This window comes from Mesoplodon bidens (genome assembly GCF_964165515.1).
Source record: "Mesoplodon bidens genome assembly, chromosome: 17".
In the NCBI taxonomy this organism is placed as follows: Eukaryota; Metazoa; Chordata; class Mammalia; order Artiodactyla; family Ziphiidae; genus Mesoplodon; species Mesoplodon bidens.
Window position 1 is genome coordinate 3,094,981 of NC_138174.1, and position 17,247 is coordinate 3,112,227.

Below are 17,247 nucleotides of genomic sequence, written 5' to 3' on the forward strand. Positions count from 1 at the left end.
AATTCAACCCCAGATCTGTCTGGCTCCCAAGCCATCCTGCCGTGCACCTGCCTGGCCCTGGCCTCTCTGGGCCGCAGTGACTGGACAGCTCCCGCCCCCAGTCCCTGCAGGACATCCCTCCCGGGAGCTGCCGAGCTGTCCCGTAGGCCCCCTGGCCAACCACGGATCTCAAAGAAAACAGAGCCCCCCATTCAGCAAGCTCTCCGCTTTATTTTACGCTGGCATGTCTCTTAAGGCTGAGTAAACATTGCGTTTGCATCACACACACATACACGCTTCGTACAGCGAGTACATGAAAGACGGTCCCGGGAACACACCGAACCAGCGGGAAAGAGAAGATTCGGGCCGAGCTGCCTCCTTTCTCTTTACAGCCAGGCTGTCTCATCAAAGGCGGGCAGGGCTGGAGTGCGGGAGCCGGAGGGCACACGGGGATGGGGGCGCGGACCCCACGCAGGAGGCCTGACCAGCTGTGTATCCCAGCAACAGGAGAGCATCCTGCTCAGCGTGGAGGCTGCGTCCAGCTTCCCTCGGCCTCCGCACACTGGGAATGAGGACTGGGACCCGTGCCCGCCCCAGGAGCAGAGGAATGCGGGGGGCGGGCTCCACCAGGCCCGGCTGCCCTGGGATAAACACAGGCGCACACACCCCTCCCCCGCCCAGGGTGAGGCCGGGCGGCCAGCACTCCTCCACGCCGGACAGTGGGACCACCGGCCACTCAAGTGACACGCACAGCCACTTGGCAGGCAGGCCTGTGCTCTGAACGCAGGAATATCGGGCTACTTCTTTTTCTTTTTCTAAATTTTTGTTAGCGAAGAGGCCAGAAGCAGAAGCCCTAATCACACCCCTGTCTGCTGTCGGCCTGCACAGAAAGCCAAGCAACACAAGGAAGAAGCACAAAATACACGCTGCATTGCAATGCCCAAGGCTGACCTGACTCACCTGTAATTCCTATTCATTTCAGCCTGAGCTACTGATTTAAGGCAAAAACAGCGACAAGACTTCTTTTTTTTAAAGCATCCTACTGCATCCATGTGTAGCCGTCAGCCAGAATTCTTTCTGTGAAGCATTTTTTCTTACTCCTTTTAAAGAATACATGGGTTCCAAATGATAACTTCCTAGTATCAGAGAACCATGTTTCTTTCACACTTAAATAGGAATTAGTCTAGCTGACAACACTCATGAAAACACTGACAAGCAAGGTGGGATAAAGCACCATACAGTAACTGAGCCTTGGACAATAACACTTTCGCAAACAGTCGACAGTATTTTTCAAAAGTCAATTTATACCCTTAAACCTCACACACCCCAAATTAGCAAGGAACACTGTTACGGACCCCAACAATAATCTCCTGTATAAAGAAATTTCATGTAACAGAAGCAAAAACTAGCACAACAAAAACCAGATCCGTAACATAACGGATAGTCCACGTTTGATTCTTACTACTTTCTATTTCATACCAATGGCTGTCCTGTAACCCAAACCAGCTTCTCTGATTCACTGTGGCCATGCCTAAAACTGCCCTCAGGACCCCGGGCCAGGACAAGTGAGCTTTCTCTCTCTCTCTCTTACACACACACACACATCCGACAAGAAGCAGCAGAGAGAGCCCTGCAACTTGCAAGGACACAGACGGGAATCGGCAACATGGCCAGACACAGGCGTCCATTCTCTGCACACGTACCCAGGTGAAGGCTTTCCAGACTCCAGAATCTTGCAATTTCCCCTCTAGCCACCATCCTTCTGTCTGGAAAACAGCCACGTTCAGAGCGGGGCTGGGGGGTGACTGAGCATCACGGAGACTCGCACAGGCTCTGGCTGAGGAGACGACAGATTCGCTTATTCACTGCTGACGCCTGTGCCTGCCCGGCCAGAGCCTCACTGCTCACAGCGCCCGCCCACGGGCAGCTGAGGTTACAGCCTCAGACTGGACGGCGGGGAGGAAAGCCTAAACGCAGGCCAGACGGCCACCCAGGAAACCAGGCACCACATTTGCCTACCAGGGGCCCCGAGAGCCTCCGATGACGGTGGGAGAAAGGCAAGGCGCCTGCAGCTCTTCATTACAATCCCAAAGCCCGAGGCAGACCCGAAGAGAGCTTTCAAGATGTAAGCTATTACATACAGGATGGACAAACAACCGGCTCCTACAGCTAACTATATTCACTATCTTGTGATAAAGTATAATAGAAAAGAATACTTTAAAAGAATGTATGTATATGTATAACTGAATCACTTTGCTGTACAGCAGAAACTGACACAACACTGTCAATCAACTGTACTTCAATTAAAATAAAGCGGCGGGCTCAGAAAAAAAAAAAGAAGGAACCTATTTCATGGGGGAAGAAGTAGGTTGCTAGGTTCAAACCTGGAGTTGGGATTTCACACTAAGGCATGACAAAAATTTCAGTTGTGATATTACACTATGTTAACTGCAAATCTGCGAACTCATTTTAAAAGTGGGATTTGTTTAAAAACATATATGTAAATATGTGTGTACCTTCTACGATGTGACAAGGATATGCATATCTTTTACTATATAAAGTATCTGTTCTCTATAATAAAGAGAATTGTCTTTTTTTTTTTTAAGAGGCTCTCTCTAGCTGACACAGGTTATTTATTTCCTGTATACTTTTTCCCCAGTTATCTACAACGAGCAAGTCATACTGTGAAATGACACCTATTAACAAACAGCTTCCTTCAATTTCCTCACAACACGAAGATGCTGACTTTTTAAGTTAACGAGCAAGGAGATGGTATACACAGAGTAGGGATCACATGGTCGCCCCCCAGTAACTGGCTAAAAACTGAGCCTGTGAGCGCGTGCCGGCTCTGGGGTGATGGGCCCCCTGGCATCACTCCACCAGTTCAAACCTCCAGGGGCTCCGTGTCTGGTCTGTACAGCGGGGACAGCCAGGCTCCGAGAGCGCTCTCAGGGTTCCTGAGAACATATCACCGAGTTTAGAACAATGCGGGCACTTTCTTCGGGATTAATGAACAGGACAGATCATGCGGCAGCTATTCTGACAAACCTCAGGTCCACTGACCACGCTCGATGGGCAAAGCTGCATGATCAGTGACAACACCCACGCTGACTATGTGCTTTATCATAGGCTTTTCTCATCTTTAACTATTTGTGGCTGTTTCTATTGATTTGGTGCATCCCACCTTTAAATCCAGTGAAGGCTTCAATAAACCACAACAAAGGCGAAACCTGCGAGCACACATACACCACTCACAAAACCGGATCGGCTCTGAATCTACCCCTTGCAGGTATTTTTAAACAATGATTAAAAAGAGTAAAAATTTTTTAAATGACTAATAGTTCATTCAATAGGGGCACACCTGTGCTTTCTTCCTTCCTTTCTTCCTTTCTCCCTCCCTCCCTCCCCCTCCCTCTCCCCCCCATATATATATATTTTTGGCCGCACTGTGAGACATGTGGGATCTCAGTCCCTGACCCCCTGCAGTGGAAGCATGGTGTCTCAACCACTAGACCTACCAGGGAATTCCCAGGGCATATCTATTCTTAATAAAGGCAGTGCTTCATTAAATGATGGACTCAAAAGATTCCTTGAAATTGTTTTTCAGGGCAGACCACTCTCTGTGAGGTAAGCTTTCCTATATCCCATGTGGAATACCAGCATAATATGGTCCATGAAAAATGTCTGAAAACCATTGAACACTGTATCTACTTCCTGGAAATCCAGAGGATACGTCAATCCCCACAGGCTACAAATCCAGATTGTGACATCTGTGTCACCTTGTTTAACACAGAATTTCCCATAAGGCCACAAAACTCTCTGTTTACGATAACACGTATTACTGCCCCAAAGGGTGCGGTCCAGGGACCAGCGGCGCCGGGGGACTGGAGAGCGGGTCCCTGGCGGGGAGTGAAGACTGCAGACCCCACCGGCCTGTGGAATCACAGCCTGACTTTAGCCAGACCCAGGGATCTGGGTCAGAGGCACACTCACGCTTGAGAAGTGTTAATTCAGAACTGGAGGACGACCATGGAATGCAAGGGTGGACCTGGTTTTCGTTAGAATGAACAAGTGAAACACTGAATACTGAGACACAAAGCAGTGAAGCGGGAATTAATTCTGATGAGCATCTTTTCTAACAAAGCTTAAAGTCCAGCAGGAGGCAAATAAAATCCAGAGTGTTTTCATTTTCTTAAAATTTTTTCCTGGTTAAAACTGCAAGTTTTCAAAACAAAGAAGCTCTCTTGGCCACATTTCCTTGGTATTGTCTTAACTTGGTTCTACGGCTCCCTTTCCCTTTCCCTGGGCAGCTGGTACAAAGGGCAGCTTCTGTTTCCCAAGGACTTTTTCTAAATCCAGGGACGGGGTCAGGATGCTAGATTAAGGTCCTTGGGATTTTAGGATCTTAAACCAAAGGCATTCACTAAGTAAACTTACTTTACTGCACACACACTCAAAACAAACATAAAGATAAAAAGAAGGAAAAAAGTAAATAAACAAACAAAAACTGCACTTCAGTGGGGCAACTTCTCAAAGGAAGATGACCCAAAAAACGCTTCCAAGATATTTTTGGAAGAAGCTACAGAGAAGGTTAGACTTTCAGGTCTGGAAAGTTCTTTAGTGATTAGAGCCTATATTTACCAGATCAATAAGAATACTGCAACAAAGACCTTAAGCATAGTTGAAGGAAGTCTTAACCTCCTCCACCCACCCAAAACCCTCCCTCCCTCCCTCCAACCCCTCCGCCCCCCGCCAACACACGAATCTATTCTCCCTGGATAAGATGCTGCTATGTGGTCAAGACTAGGCTGTCACCAACCTTGACTACTGGTATCATGAAAAGAATTCATCAAGGGATTAAGTCCCACGGGAAAGTGGAGAAATCCAAATTATACATTAATATCAAATATTTAGAAATCAGAGATGATAAAATAAAAGTCAGAATCACGTGGAATGTTATGATCATTTTTACTCTACAGTAAGGCTATTTTCGGCCCAGTGGCCCTAAGACCCCTACATAGTTACATCCATACGTATGGAAAAGGAGGCTGCTGGCAAGGTAAGTTAGCAGTGGAACCTCAAACTCAAACCAGTGCTCATCCCTCCACCTGTCCAGGACCGGTTCTTGATATGAGCAGGTGGTCGTTAAGGTTCCATTTAGCTCTGAATTTTTGGCATCTTCTTAAGTACAATACGGTACAGGTTTTCGTTTTCTTTTTTTTCCTTTGGCTGCCTTGGGTCTTCATTGCTGAGCCCAGGCTTTCTCTAGTTGCGGCGAGCGGAGGCTACTCTTCCTTGCAGTGCACGGGCTTCTCATGTTGTGGAGCACAGGCTCTAGGCACGTGGACTTCAGTAGTTGTGGCTCGCGGGCTCAGTAGCTGTGGCTCGTGGGCTTAGCTGCTCCGGGGCATGTGGGATCCTCCCGGACCAGGGCTCGAACCCGTGTCCCCTGCATTGGCAGGTGGATTCTTAACCACTGTGCCACCAGGGAAGTCCAGGTACAGGTTTTCTTACATGGCCACCTTCTGATATTGGGGAAAAAGATCGCCAGCACTGGGTATCTACTCAGCAACAAACGTTTCCCAGCTGTTGCTGCTTCACCAAAGCTGCAGCCTCCCTGCATGGCTCGGAGATGTCCTTAACCTGGGAAGATTCTAGAACTTCCCCTCTTTTCTAGGCTTGGGTAAGGCCCCATTACCAAGAGCTACAGGACAGGCACAGGGCGGCAGGTGGCCCCGAGGACAGTCATGCTATTCTCCAGCCCAGCACTACTGCCAATTTCAGAAAATGAGCTCAAGGCTGGGTGCACGTCAGAACCGAGGAAGCCCCTGCCCTCGGCTGGACTGAGCCCCAGCCCAGACCCCCACCTGAGCAACCATCCCCCAGAATCAAGAGGAACACGGCGAGGGTTCTGAGTACACTCCCTCGCTGTCCCCGTTGCTGATACAGGGCTGCGGTTCCCAAAGCTGCAGTGGGGGCATCTCTGAACAGGAAGCAATCAGCTACATTTGCCGTCAGATACTCAGACCCACATTCCCTTGTCTATCAGCATAAATAACGGAGTATCCAGAGTATCCATTTATTCTAAATGGATTAAAGACAAACATTAGTACTAATCTACAGGTCACAGTCATGCCATTTTCCAGAGAAACATAAGAAAACACCACCAGAGACAGTCAACACGACACATAACGTTTTCCAGCACATACTGACGTAGAACTGTAGACCCTGTTTCGGTAAGCTGCCTGCCCGAGGATGGCTAAGGTAGGCTCCGTTTAGGTCTTCCTGAAACGTCATGCAGCAGCCAGACTCCTAACGCAAAGGGGAGGCCCCATCACTCAGACACACAGGAAACGGAGCAGGGGGGACACGAACAAGCCGCTGAGAACCAAAGGCAGAGGATGGGGAGGTGTGTCTTCAAAGCTATTGCTCTTCCACCCGAGGTACCGTGTGCATATATCCACCCTGACGGACGGATGATGTGCCCTCAATGCCTCAGTGAACCCTCCCATCTACCCCACCCCATGCCTCCCACTCCAAAACCGCCCCAAACAAGACAGGGGTCCTCGGCTCTGACTACAACTTTTAGACTAATTCAGAAACAGATACAAAATTGTCCTTTAAACGATAAGCTGCCACCTCTACGTTAAGACGGAGGCCTTTCCTGTCTTCTGTAAACAACCATGTGGGGTTTCCATCCTTCAAGGCCTGGGACACATTTCACTTCTTTTCTGTATTTATTTGTCTTTGGATCCTTAGGATATGGTTCACACATAACAAGAGCAAAACAAGATAATGGATGAGTTTCACTTTTTTCTTTGTTGTAATCAAAGCCAATTATTAGGGTGTGGACTTAAAAACTGACACGTGGGCTTAACTTCTGGGCACATGAATGAAATAACTCTGTGCTCTGTTCCTGCAAAAGCACAGTGCCTGGGAGACAGCAAGTGGAATGGAGCAATGTGGGCTTTGGGGTCTGTCTGATCTGCTTGGATCCCTGGCTTCACCATCTAGGACTTAGATCTCGATTAGCGAGCGAGTAAAAAGCATGGCATGTTTTTAAGCCTCAGATTCCGTCCGCAAGACCAGTGACGCGAGCGGAGGCTGGGTGCTTGGTCATGGTTTGCTCCATGTTCAGTTCTCTTGCTCTCCTTCCCCCGACTTTTAATGCTCTTTCTTTTCCTTTTTTTTTTTTAAATTTATTTTATTGATGTCTAGTTGATTTACAACGTTGTGTTAGTTTCAGGTGTACGGCAAAGTGATTCAATTGTACATGTATATATAAATATTTTCTTTTTCATATTCTTTTCCATTACAGTTTATTATAGGATACTGAATATAATTCCCTGCTCTTTTCCTTCTAAAAAATCCAATTTCTTAGACTTGGCATTAGACACATGATATTTTGAAAACTTTTTAAACTCTGTAGTTTAGAATGATTGGAACAAATACACGTCTTAGAATCGAGAAGCTTTTAAATGTTAGAAGATGAGAATTTTAAGTTTGCTGGAAAAACGTTAAAGAAACGTTATGATGTTTTTCTGAGACAGGAACTAGAACACTGTGTTCCTTTAAAAAAAAAAAAAACAACTCTTGATTCTGGGCACTGATAAGGCTGAGATAGCAGCTAAGTGCTGCTCAAGCCCACACACCTCTCAGACATGCAGGCCTGCGGTCTAAGGCCCTGGTGTCTGTATCTGCAGGGCCTGCGCCTGCAGATGGAACCCTTTCCTGGCTCTAAATCGGTCTGACCGTGGAGTCCACGTGGTCTCACGGTGTGGTCAGCAGGGAGATATTTTAGCCAGGATGGTGTCAGGAGGCAGGAAGACACCCGCCTAAAGACAAGAGAACAGAATCATCTTGTTTCACAGATAAATACACCCAGCGCCCGCCATCACTGGCAGGAGAGCGTGAAGCGGGCTGGAGACGGGAGAGCTCCAGACCCGACGCACGTGCACACCTGACCATCAGGGCTCGATGTCACCGACCCTTCAACCAGCCTCCCGAGAGCTCCGCTACGATCACCCTCCACAGGTCCTGAGCAAGGATGATCCGACTAAATATTTTCTCTGATTCATCATTGAAAGAAAACTTTGGAAAAGCAGACGCAGAAGGAGCTCATTCAAACAATAAGAGATCAGACAAGGTTTGGTTAAAATAATCTCAAGGCATCACACACACCCTTCAACACCTGCCATTCCTTTTCTTTTCTTCTTTCCTTTTTTTTTTTTTTTTTTTTTTTTTTGAGGTACGCGGGCCTCTCACTGTGGTGGCCTCTCCCGTTGCGGAGCACAGGCTCCAGATGCGCAGGCTCAGCGGCCATGGCTCACGGGTCGAGCCGCTCTGCGGCATGTGGGATCCTCCCGGACCGGGGCACGAACCCGTGTCCCCTGCATCGGCAGGCGGACTCTCAACCACTGCACCACCAGGGGAGCCCTCTTCTTTCCTTTTAACAAAAAGTGGAGAGGCGTCTCTGGGTGATATGTTGGAAAATCTTTGATAAGGCCTGAAATTCTGGATCAAGAGAGTCAACAGAAAACATTCATTCGAGTTACCTTCTTCTTTCCTATAACCTGAGTGTTTGCATTTTACATCAGTTTAACCTATATTTGGATAATAATTAAACAGAATATTGTTCCATACGGACTCCTGGTGCCCTAGGGCCTTACCGATTAGATTAAGTGAGTTGTCAAAGGTTTTTAATTAGCCCTAGCACTTACGGGAAATTTTCGGCTATCAAATCAGAAAACCAACGCCAATAAACAAAACAGATAAAATCCCCCCCGACTCACACATAAGGTCTGGGCTCCCCGCACGATCCTGCAGACACCCTCCCACATCCCGGCTCTGCCCTCTCACCCAACTGAAACCGCTTTTCTCAAAACCCACAAGTTCCTAATTGCTGCTGGAGCCATGAGTATGGTTCAGAGCATCCGACTTGACCCTGGGCACAGGTGACATCGTAACCGCTACCTCCCTGGAGCCCAGCATCCTTGGACATCTGGACACCAGTCACCTGTCTGGCCACTCCTTTTCTTTCTTTTTTTTTTTTAAAAACAGAGTTACAGATTGATTGATTGATTGATTTTTGGCTGCACTGGGTCTTTGTTGCTGTGCACGGCTTTCTCTAGATGCGGTGAGCGGGAGCTCCTTTGTTGCGGTGCACGGGCATGGGCTTCTCCTTGCGGCGGCTTCTCTTTGTTGTGGAGCATGGCCTCTAGGTGCGTGGGCTATAGCAGTTATAGCACGAGGGCTCAGTAGTTGTGGCGCACAGGCTTAGTTGCTCCGCAACATGTGGGATCTTCCTGGACCAGGGCTCGAACCCATGTCCCCTGCATTGGCAGGCGGATTCTTAACCACTGTGCCACCAGGGAAGCCCCACTCCTCTTCTATCTTCTTTGTGGATTCCTTTCTTTACTGGCTCCCAAATGCCAACCCTCTTTTCTCACTCCACACACACCCTGGATGGTACCTCTCCCTACATCAGCTTTGAGAACAACCATCACTTGCTGTTGACGCCCCAGTTTCCCCTCTAGCCTGGGCCACCTCCTCATGAGACCCTCATGGTGAAGGCCAGGGGATAAGATCTCCACCTAGCTGTCCCACCTGCACCTCTAACTTCGATGCCTGGAACAGACCCAAGCCCCCCACTCATGTGCTTTTCTCCTATGCTCCCCCCATCACCGGGGCACTGGGGTCTCTGCCCCCAAAACATCCGGACAATTGCTCGACCTCCAGGTCTTCGTTTTTCCAGGAGAACCGTCGTGTTCTAGTTCAGGGCTCTGCCCACTGACTGTCTCCTCTGTCCCCAGGCAGGTCCACAATCTAGCCAGTGACATCACGAAAATGCAAACCTGACCATCCCACCCCACTTAAAACCCTTCTGCGTCTCTTGGTTGCCCCCAGGATAAAGTCTGACCCCCTTCACAGGAGGCCCTGAATGGGCAGGCTCTGTCCGACCTCTGGTAGTCTGATCCCTCGTCTAGACCCGCCTCTCAACCCTGCCCCTCAGCCCATCTCGCTACAGCCTCAGGGGCTGCTGCAAGGCCCTCCCACCAGGTAGTCTGGCTGCCTGAAAGGCCCAAGTCAAAAACATGACACACGCATCATGCCCAGAACACCTTAACTTCAACGTACAAAGGTGCAGCTGATTCACCTCTGTTATCTTCGAGGACCAGAGGTCTCCCCCTGTGATCATGGGCCAGGAATTCTGCATGTCACAGCCATGATGCGTCAACTATGATCACCAGTTCTGGATGCTTTAAAGTAACGACCAGAAGCATTCTGAGTACAGATTTCCTGATTTTTCCATGTTTTACAGCTCTCAATTTTTATCTGACTGAAAATAATTTTTTAGCAATTCACCTTGATTAAGCCTCTCCAAAGTGTTTAGTTTTCAAAAATATGAATCTCTTTTTGAGTCTCATATCTACATTTCATTTGCTTATGGAGCTGAACTAGTTCCGTGACTACAGTAATGACCACAGCTGCCGTAGCCAGCTTGGAGCCATGCCCTTGGCTCCCAAGAAGGACACAGCTCCACCCATGAGAGTGGCATAGAGGGCGCCGCCCCCCAAGCGAGCCCTGGGCAAGGCTCAGGCCTTGTCCACACCAAGGACACTTCCATCTGATGAGCGCATGGCTGGGTTAAGAAAGTTTCTCAGGGTGACCCAAACCTGGGTTTCTCAAGTTTCTCTCCTCTGGCTCCTACACTCCCCACATGCTGTTCCCCTGACATCTGGGACCGTTTGCTGCCAGCGCTTCAACGCTTGCACCTGGACAAACCTCTCCTCCAGCAAGAAAATACAAAGAAACTATACGGGACTAAAAATAACTGCATGCATGCGCAGTTGGGACAAATTATGGACAAAAAGATACAAAAGACTAAAAAAAACTCAACTGCTGCTTTTGAAGAGCCTGGAGCAATGGCAAGGCACAGCGCATGCCCCCTGCCCTGAGCACCACCTAAGTGGTGGGCCAACTGCCTAAGCCACCCCTCCAGTGCAACCCCTGGACACACCCCTATCCTCACCCCCTATAAGGGACCAGCTCGCCCCCCCCCCCACCGCCCCTCGGGGAATGAGGGAGCAAGGGAAACTGTTACTTGTTCTCAATCCCCCCTGCTGCTGCAGGGGTCCCAGTAAAGCCCTGCCTGAATTTCTCATCTGGCCTCTAATCAATTTCTATTGATTAAGGAGGCCAAGAACCCTGGTCGGTATCACCCCCAGCCTGGAATACACCTTCTCCCAACAACACACTTCATCTAACTCCAGCTCAGCCTTCAAGTCTCAGCTTTGACGTCATTTTCTGGGGAAAGCCTGGGGACTCCCCAGACGGGATTTGCCTGCTCTGCGGTTACACTCACCTCCTTTGCTGTTGCAGTGGCTTTCCGGGTCTGGACACCAGCCGGGAGGTTCCATGAGCTCAGTCTCTGGCTTCCTGGGAGCAGCCAGCCTCCACAAAGTGCCTCACTTATCGTAGGGCTCATGTTGATATATACATATGTGTTACACAACAGCAGATATATGTGTTCAGTGGATCAATACAAATGAGGTGTCTCCTAACCCAAGAGAGTATTGAAAGCTCAAGTCAGAAAGGTTTCAGCGCACCTTGGACGCGTCCTGAAATGCCACAGTTTGACCATGTCCTAATGGCACGTCCTACATCATTTCCTAATGATATTAAGATAATCAACTTCATAATGAGGTTGGAAAAACTGGCCTTTACAAGCAATACTAGTTCCTAAATGCAGGAAAGTAAATAAGCACATACATAAGGAAATCTCTCCGTGGCTGAGAAAATACATCTCTGCACAAAACCAAACAGAGGGACTGGAAGCTGCAGGCGGGGAAGGATATCCCGAGTGATAACCTCAGTTGCCCTTTGAAACTACTGGGCTTTAAAGACAGTGGACCGTCTTGACACACGCCTTTCTCCCGTAGACAAACCAACCTGAAAGCTGTGTGGGAACCTTCACCAGAGGAAAGCCAGGCTGGCGTGCGGGCTGCGCGGGGTCAGCGGGCGGCAGTTGCGGGAGGCGCGCCGGCAGCTCCCCGCCGCGTGCAGGACCCCGTGTGCAGCCCCGTGTGCAGCCCCGCGCGCAGGACCCCAGGTCCTCCAGCGCCGCGCACGTGCGGCCGCTCCCCCTGGGGCCCCGGCGGAAGGCAGCGCCCGTGCGGGGCTCGGGAGTGTACAGGTCCACCCCACAGAGGTCGCCGGGCTCATGATGGGCTAAGTGGGACCGGACCGGCCCCCCGCGGGAGCTCCCGCCTGGCCTTTCCACGGACACGGACGGAGGAAGCAGGCACCCACTCGCGGCGACACCTGCCACCCCCTTTCAGACCTGGACGCGTCTCTAAAACGGGCCTCAGTGTGTTCTCGGCAAAAGGAAAAAGGCAGCATGCTGGATTTCTCGTCATTAAGTACATTAGTTTGGAAATTTCTAAGTTATCCAATTCCCCACCCTTATCTCTAAATTTATATTCTCGTGGTTGACCCTGATCAATAGCAGTGCGGTCTGTCGCACTGTTTTCTTGCTTCCTCACTGACAGCAGAACTAGGAATTTTTAAACCTCAGAGGTTTTCAAAATACCTCCTCCCCCAGCAACACTGGCCAGACAGATGTGCTTCACACACAGGCAGCCACTTGTGTAATTTGGGTTATTCTTTTATAGAACAAGATATTATTCATGTGCATCATGCCCTTAAGGACTGGATTTTTTGGTTGTTTCCTAACGAAAATATAATGTACACAGGTGGTTATGAGTTAGAGTTTTACAACGTCATGGGTGACGGCTTAACTGCTGACATGATTCTGCTGCGGATCCAGCAGTTCTGGCCCAGGTCACTGGAGGGCTACACTGGTCTAACATGATTCTCTTTCCTAGCGTGCAAAGTGACTATATTCATAAGAAATTAAGATGTGAAAAAAAAATCAAATCAAGTAATCATTTGAGTAATTTTGAATTTTTTTTTAATTTTATTTTTTTGGCCGCTCCACACAGCATGTGGGACGAAATATTTTAAAAAGCCATAAAAAGTCCATCAAGTCAACTCATGTTTGTGTCTCCCCAGAAAGTCATTTTCTCTATTTTTTATAATAAGTTTTCATTGGATCTAATCTTGTCGTTTTCTTTCCTCTGTGGTTCGGCATGATTACAAAATACTCTAACACTTTTTGGTTGAGTAAAAGCCTTATTGAAAATGTAACAAATATTTTTTAAATGGCATACGCAAATCTCCTGGTTCAGTGGCATGCTGTATTCCTTTGCTTGTGACCCATTAAGATTGCATCCAGCTAAGGAAACTGGATGTCGTTCTTCCTGGGAGACAGTTAAGACAATCACTTGGTTTACATCACAGGAGAAAACTAATCTGAACTTGATGCATGGGATGGGTAGAAAGAGAAGCATGAGTAGACATGAAAATAAGAATTCTGAAGGGCGATCAAATCTGACTTCTGATCAGAACAGGTAGACTAGTTATGAGAGGAAAGATGGCAGGAACGGAAATAAGTATGGGAAGATCAGGCTGTGATGGAAGAAGCTGCCTTGGATGTAAGAGAAAACGTCATAAAAGGCAGCAAAGGTAGTTCCCTAGGAGAAAGTCAGCACTGCACAGGCACACTTGCTCAGACCCAAGGAAGAGCAAGGGGCACAAACGCGATCGCCAACAAAGCCACAGGGCTTTTATAGGCTGGCACCCCCCCAGCCGTGAACTTGAGAAAAGCACTTCTGAGTACCACTGTGATTCACGGTGGAATTCTTACTCCAACACCACACCCGTGCAGTGGGTAAGCGTGACCAAGGATTGCTCCATGTAAGCTCTCCTCAGAGACATATGGGCCAGGGAGGAGGTGAGACAAGAGCTCTAAACAAAGCCAGAGAGAAGTAACTGGTTCTAGAAAGTTCTGCAAAGTTCTGCAAAGTTCTGAGAAGGAGGACGTCACTTTCACCGAAAAGGATTAGGTCTTCCTTTCTTAAGAAAAATTAAACTGCTAATGTTCACATTTCTACATTTTGAGAAAATGTTAGTTGCGGGCACTTCTGGGATTTGGAGGTTTTGAGAACACTTGATCAGGGCAGAGGAAACACCCTTTTCATTATTTTTAAAACCTTTTATTCTATGAAATTGCAAACAAACATGAAAGTAGAGAAACTATATGATGAACCCAGAAGGATTAATATTTTACCAATTTTTCCCAACTAGTTCCCAACAATTTGGGGGATATTTTAAAGCAAATCTCCCATGTATCATTTCGTGCAACAAATATTAGTACGTACCCCAATGAACAAGGACTTAAAAATAACTACACTATCATTGTCCCTATGAACAAAATTAACAATAATTCCTTTTCTGAACACTGATTCCATGTGAAAATGTCCCCCCTTGTCTCAAAATGACCTTTTTACAGCCGGTTGGTTGGTATCAGAATCCAAACAAGGTTCACACACACTGCATTTACTAAACATAATTCAGATCAAACCGAATCTGTCCATCTGGGCGGCATGTACCAGGGATTTTGCGTTCAACACATGGGCTCCTGAGGCGGGGAAGCCACTCCAGCACGTTGGTGGGATGGGAACCCACTCACATGGCAGCTGAGAGGCCACAGCTCTCGGAAGATGAAGAAGCAGGGGTGCGAAGTCTGGGGACAGAAACGCTGGAGCTGGTGTGTCAGGTCCTCACCCTCCCCTGGGCTTACCTCCCAAACCAGATGATGGATGTGGCACCTACATTATCATCAACCTGCTGCTAATCTCCCTGGGCCCAGGGAGCCAGCGGGAGAGGCTTCTATTTCAAGGAGTCCAGGACCCCATGGAGGTGGGATGTCCACCCGGGAAAGTGGGCGTGGCTTCTGCCCTAGGCAGCAGGGCCTGCTCGGTCACTGGGATGGTGTGACCCACCTGATCTCCAGCTGCGCTTCACTTATACAGGGTTCCTGGGGGACAAAACTGATGAGGGCCTCCATGAAGGTACTGCGTGTCTCATGTAGCGGGAAATGGCCAACTCCGGTGAGCAGAGGGCGCACCTGAGCCACCACCACAGGGAATTGAGGGACCTCACTCAACTCCCAGATCTAAGTTGGTTCCAGACTCAGGGCCTCCTCATGGAGAAGCCAAGTGACCTTGGGGTCGGGGGTCCCATTACTGCAACTCTTCCTTCGAGCCCTCCTGTCACTTCCCTGGTGCCCCCGGAAACAGAGGTCCCCCCAGCAGTAAAATCTAAGCGATACTCTGGCCTCAGTGAGGGGTTAGCCTGTGTGGATTCACGGTCAGAGCAAATGGCTTGCCTGAGGAGCCACTGGGGGAGCCTGGAGAGAACAAAATGGGTTCATGGACGGCTTTGGGGAAGGGGTGTGATTGGATACGTCAGAATGCACTCAAAGCACGGGAAATCACCTGTCCCACAGGAGTCCCACTGCAAATGAGGCTGTTTGACAACCGTGTGACATTATGTCCCACGGGGCAAATGTCCATCTTTGTTCCTGGTCGTCTTGATGCTGACTCAGTGGGTTAAAAAAATAAAATGGCTCTCGTGGCAGCCACAGATGCCAAGCCTGGGCTAAACCACAGGGTGTCCCCTCAACAAAGTTAATGATACGGTTCCTTGAAGGACCCAGACGCCTACTTGTGGGGGGTTGATTACAGTGGACCCTTTCCATAATAGAGGGGTAGAGGGTTTGCCCTTACTGGAAGAGACACTTATTCTAGATTCGGATTTGCCTGCCTTACCTATCAGACCCCTGCTGGAATCTCCCCGGAGAGAGGGTGATGTTCATATAGCCCAGAAATGAAGAGGTCGACATAGGGCTTTGGGATCACTTAATAATACACTGACAAAGTATTTTATTTCCATCCGGGAACTCAGCTCTGTCAAAACTGAATTTCTTCCCCCAAGAGAGAAGTATTTCCACCAGAGCCCCCAGCCCTGGCCCCGCTGACTCGGAGCCAAGGACCGCCTTTTAAGCTGCCTCGTGCTCTGGAAAAGGAGCGCCCAGGGGACACATGGGTGTCCTCTGTGGTCGCCGCCACATTATTTCCCAACTGGACCAACGCAACAACCTTCCAATTAGCCTCTTCCTCTGCCCTCTCTCCCCAGACAGCCTTCCCCTCTGAAGCCCAGCTGGCAACGGCTTCCCGTTTCACTCGGAATAACCCCGACCCCCTCTCGAGACCTGCCACGCCCCTTCTATCCAGCCTCTCTCTGACCTCCAGGCAGCACTGTCCGCTCCCATCCTTGACTCCCGAGCTCCAGGCACCCCGGCCTTCCTGCTGAACCTCAGGCACACCAAGTTCCTGCCTGCTTTGGGCATCTGGTGCTCCTTCTGCTGGGACCTCTCCTCTCTCAGATCTTCCAGGTCTCGGCTCCAATGTCACCTCCATAGGGACACGAGGTCGCCCTCCGTCTTGTCCAGCTTCACCTTCTCCAGAAGGATCATCAGTGCCTGAGTTAATCCTACTTATCCACTTACTGAATCTGTTTCAATGCTGGAATGTAAACGCTTTGTGATGCTTTATTCTCTGCTTTTCTCCAAATGGTGAAAGTGGTGCCTGGCTCAGAGCTGATGCTCAACACTTTTTTTTTTTTTTTTTTTTTTTTGGTAGATTGACTGATTTTTGACTAAGAGAGGGGAATACAGGAGACCATGGTGACTAAACAAGTAGAATCAGTACCAGCTGAGAGCTTGGAGTGAAGGCTCGGAGCACCTCAGCTGGCAAAGACCAGCACAGGCAGGGCTCGGGGAAGAGGCTCCGGAGCAAACGATGGGGTCAAGTCGGGCAGAGTCAGAAGTAGCAGGTGTGCCTCACAACCAGAGGCAGAGAAGAGAAGCGGCCTTTCCTGGTATCACGTGTGTATGTACACACAGTATTTATGTATTTTCTATTTCCTTTCCTCCACCTCTTTCCACTATGGAAGGGTGTGTTGCTTGGACTTACTTCTGGGCATAAACACTGACGAGGCTTTGCAGTGGGGCTGGAGCACAGATGGAGGTACTCAGAGGCCCTGGACTTGGGAGACGTTTGCAGTGACTGGTGAGCCTCTGGGTTGTTTCCCTCCACGGAAGGAGTGAGAGGGTTTTAATTAGACGTGGAATAGGTGCATCATTGTTAAAACGATGTTCTTTTATTTTTTTTTTTTTTCTTTTTGCGGTATGCGGGCCTCTCACTGTTGTGGCCTCTCCCGTTGCGGAGCACAGGCTCCAGACGCGCAGGCCCAGAGGCCATGGCTCACGGGCCCAGCCGCTCCGCGGCATATGGGATCCTC

The 17,247-nt window shown here is 49.1% G+C and overlaps 1 protein-coding gene across 3 annotated transcripts in view; it reads right to left on the minus strand.

The window, feature by feature from the left end:
- Nucleotides 1–17,247, minus strand: part of SPATA13 (spermatogenesis associated 13) — a 261,378-nt gene that overhangs the window by 26,521 nt on the left and 217,610 nt on the right. The window contains exon 1 of one of the 3 annotated variants that reach the window (XM_081214380.1): nucleotides 1,683–3,299. The exons of the other annotated variants lie outside the window; for them this stretch is intronic. Coding sequence (XP_081070506.1) covers nucleotides 1,683–1,737 — 55 coding nt within the window. The 5' untranslated portion in view covers nucleotides 1,738–3,299. Of the gene's footprint in view, nucleotides 1–1,682; nucleotides 3,300–17,247 lie in introns of those variants that run through there. 3 annotated transcript variants of the gene reach the window in all.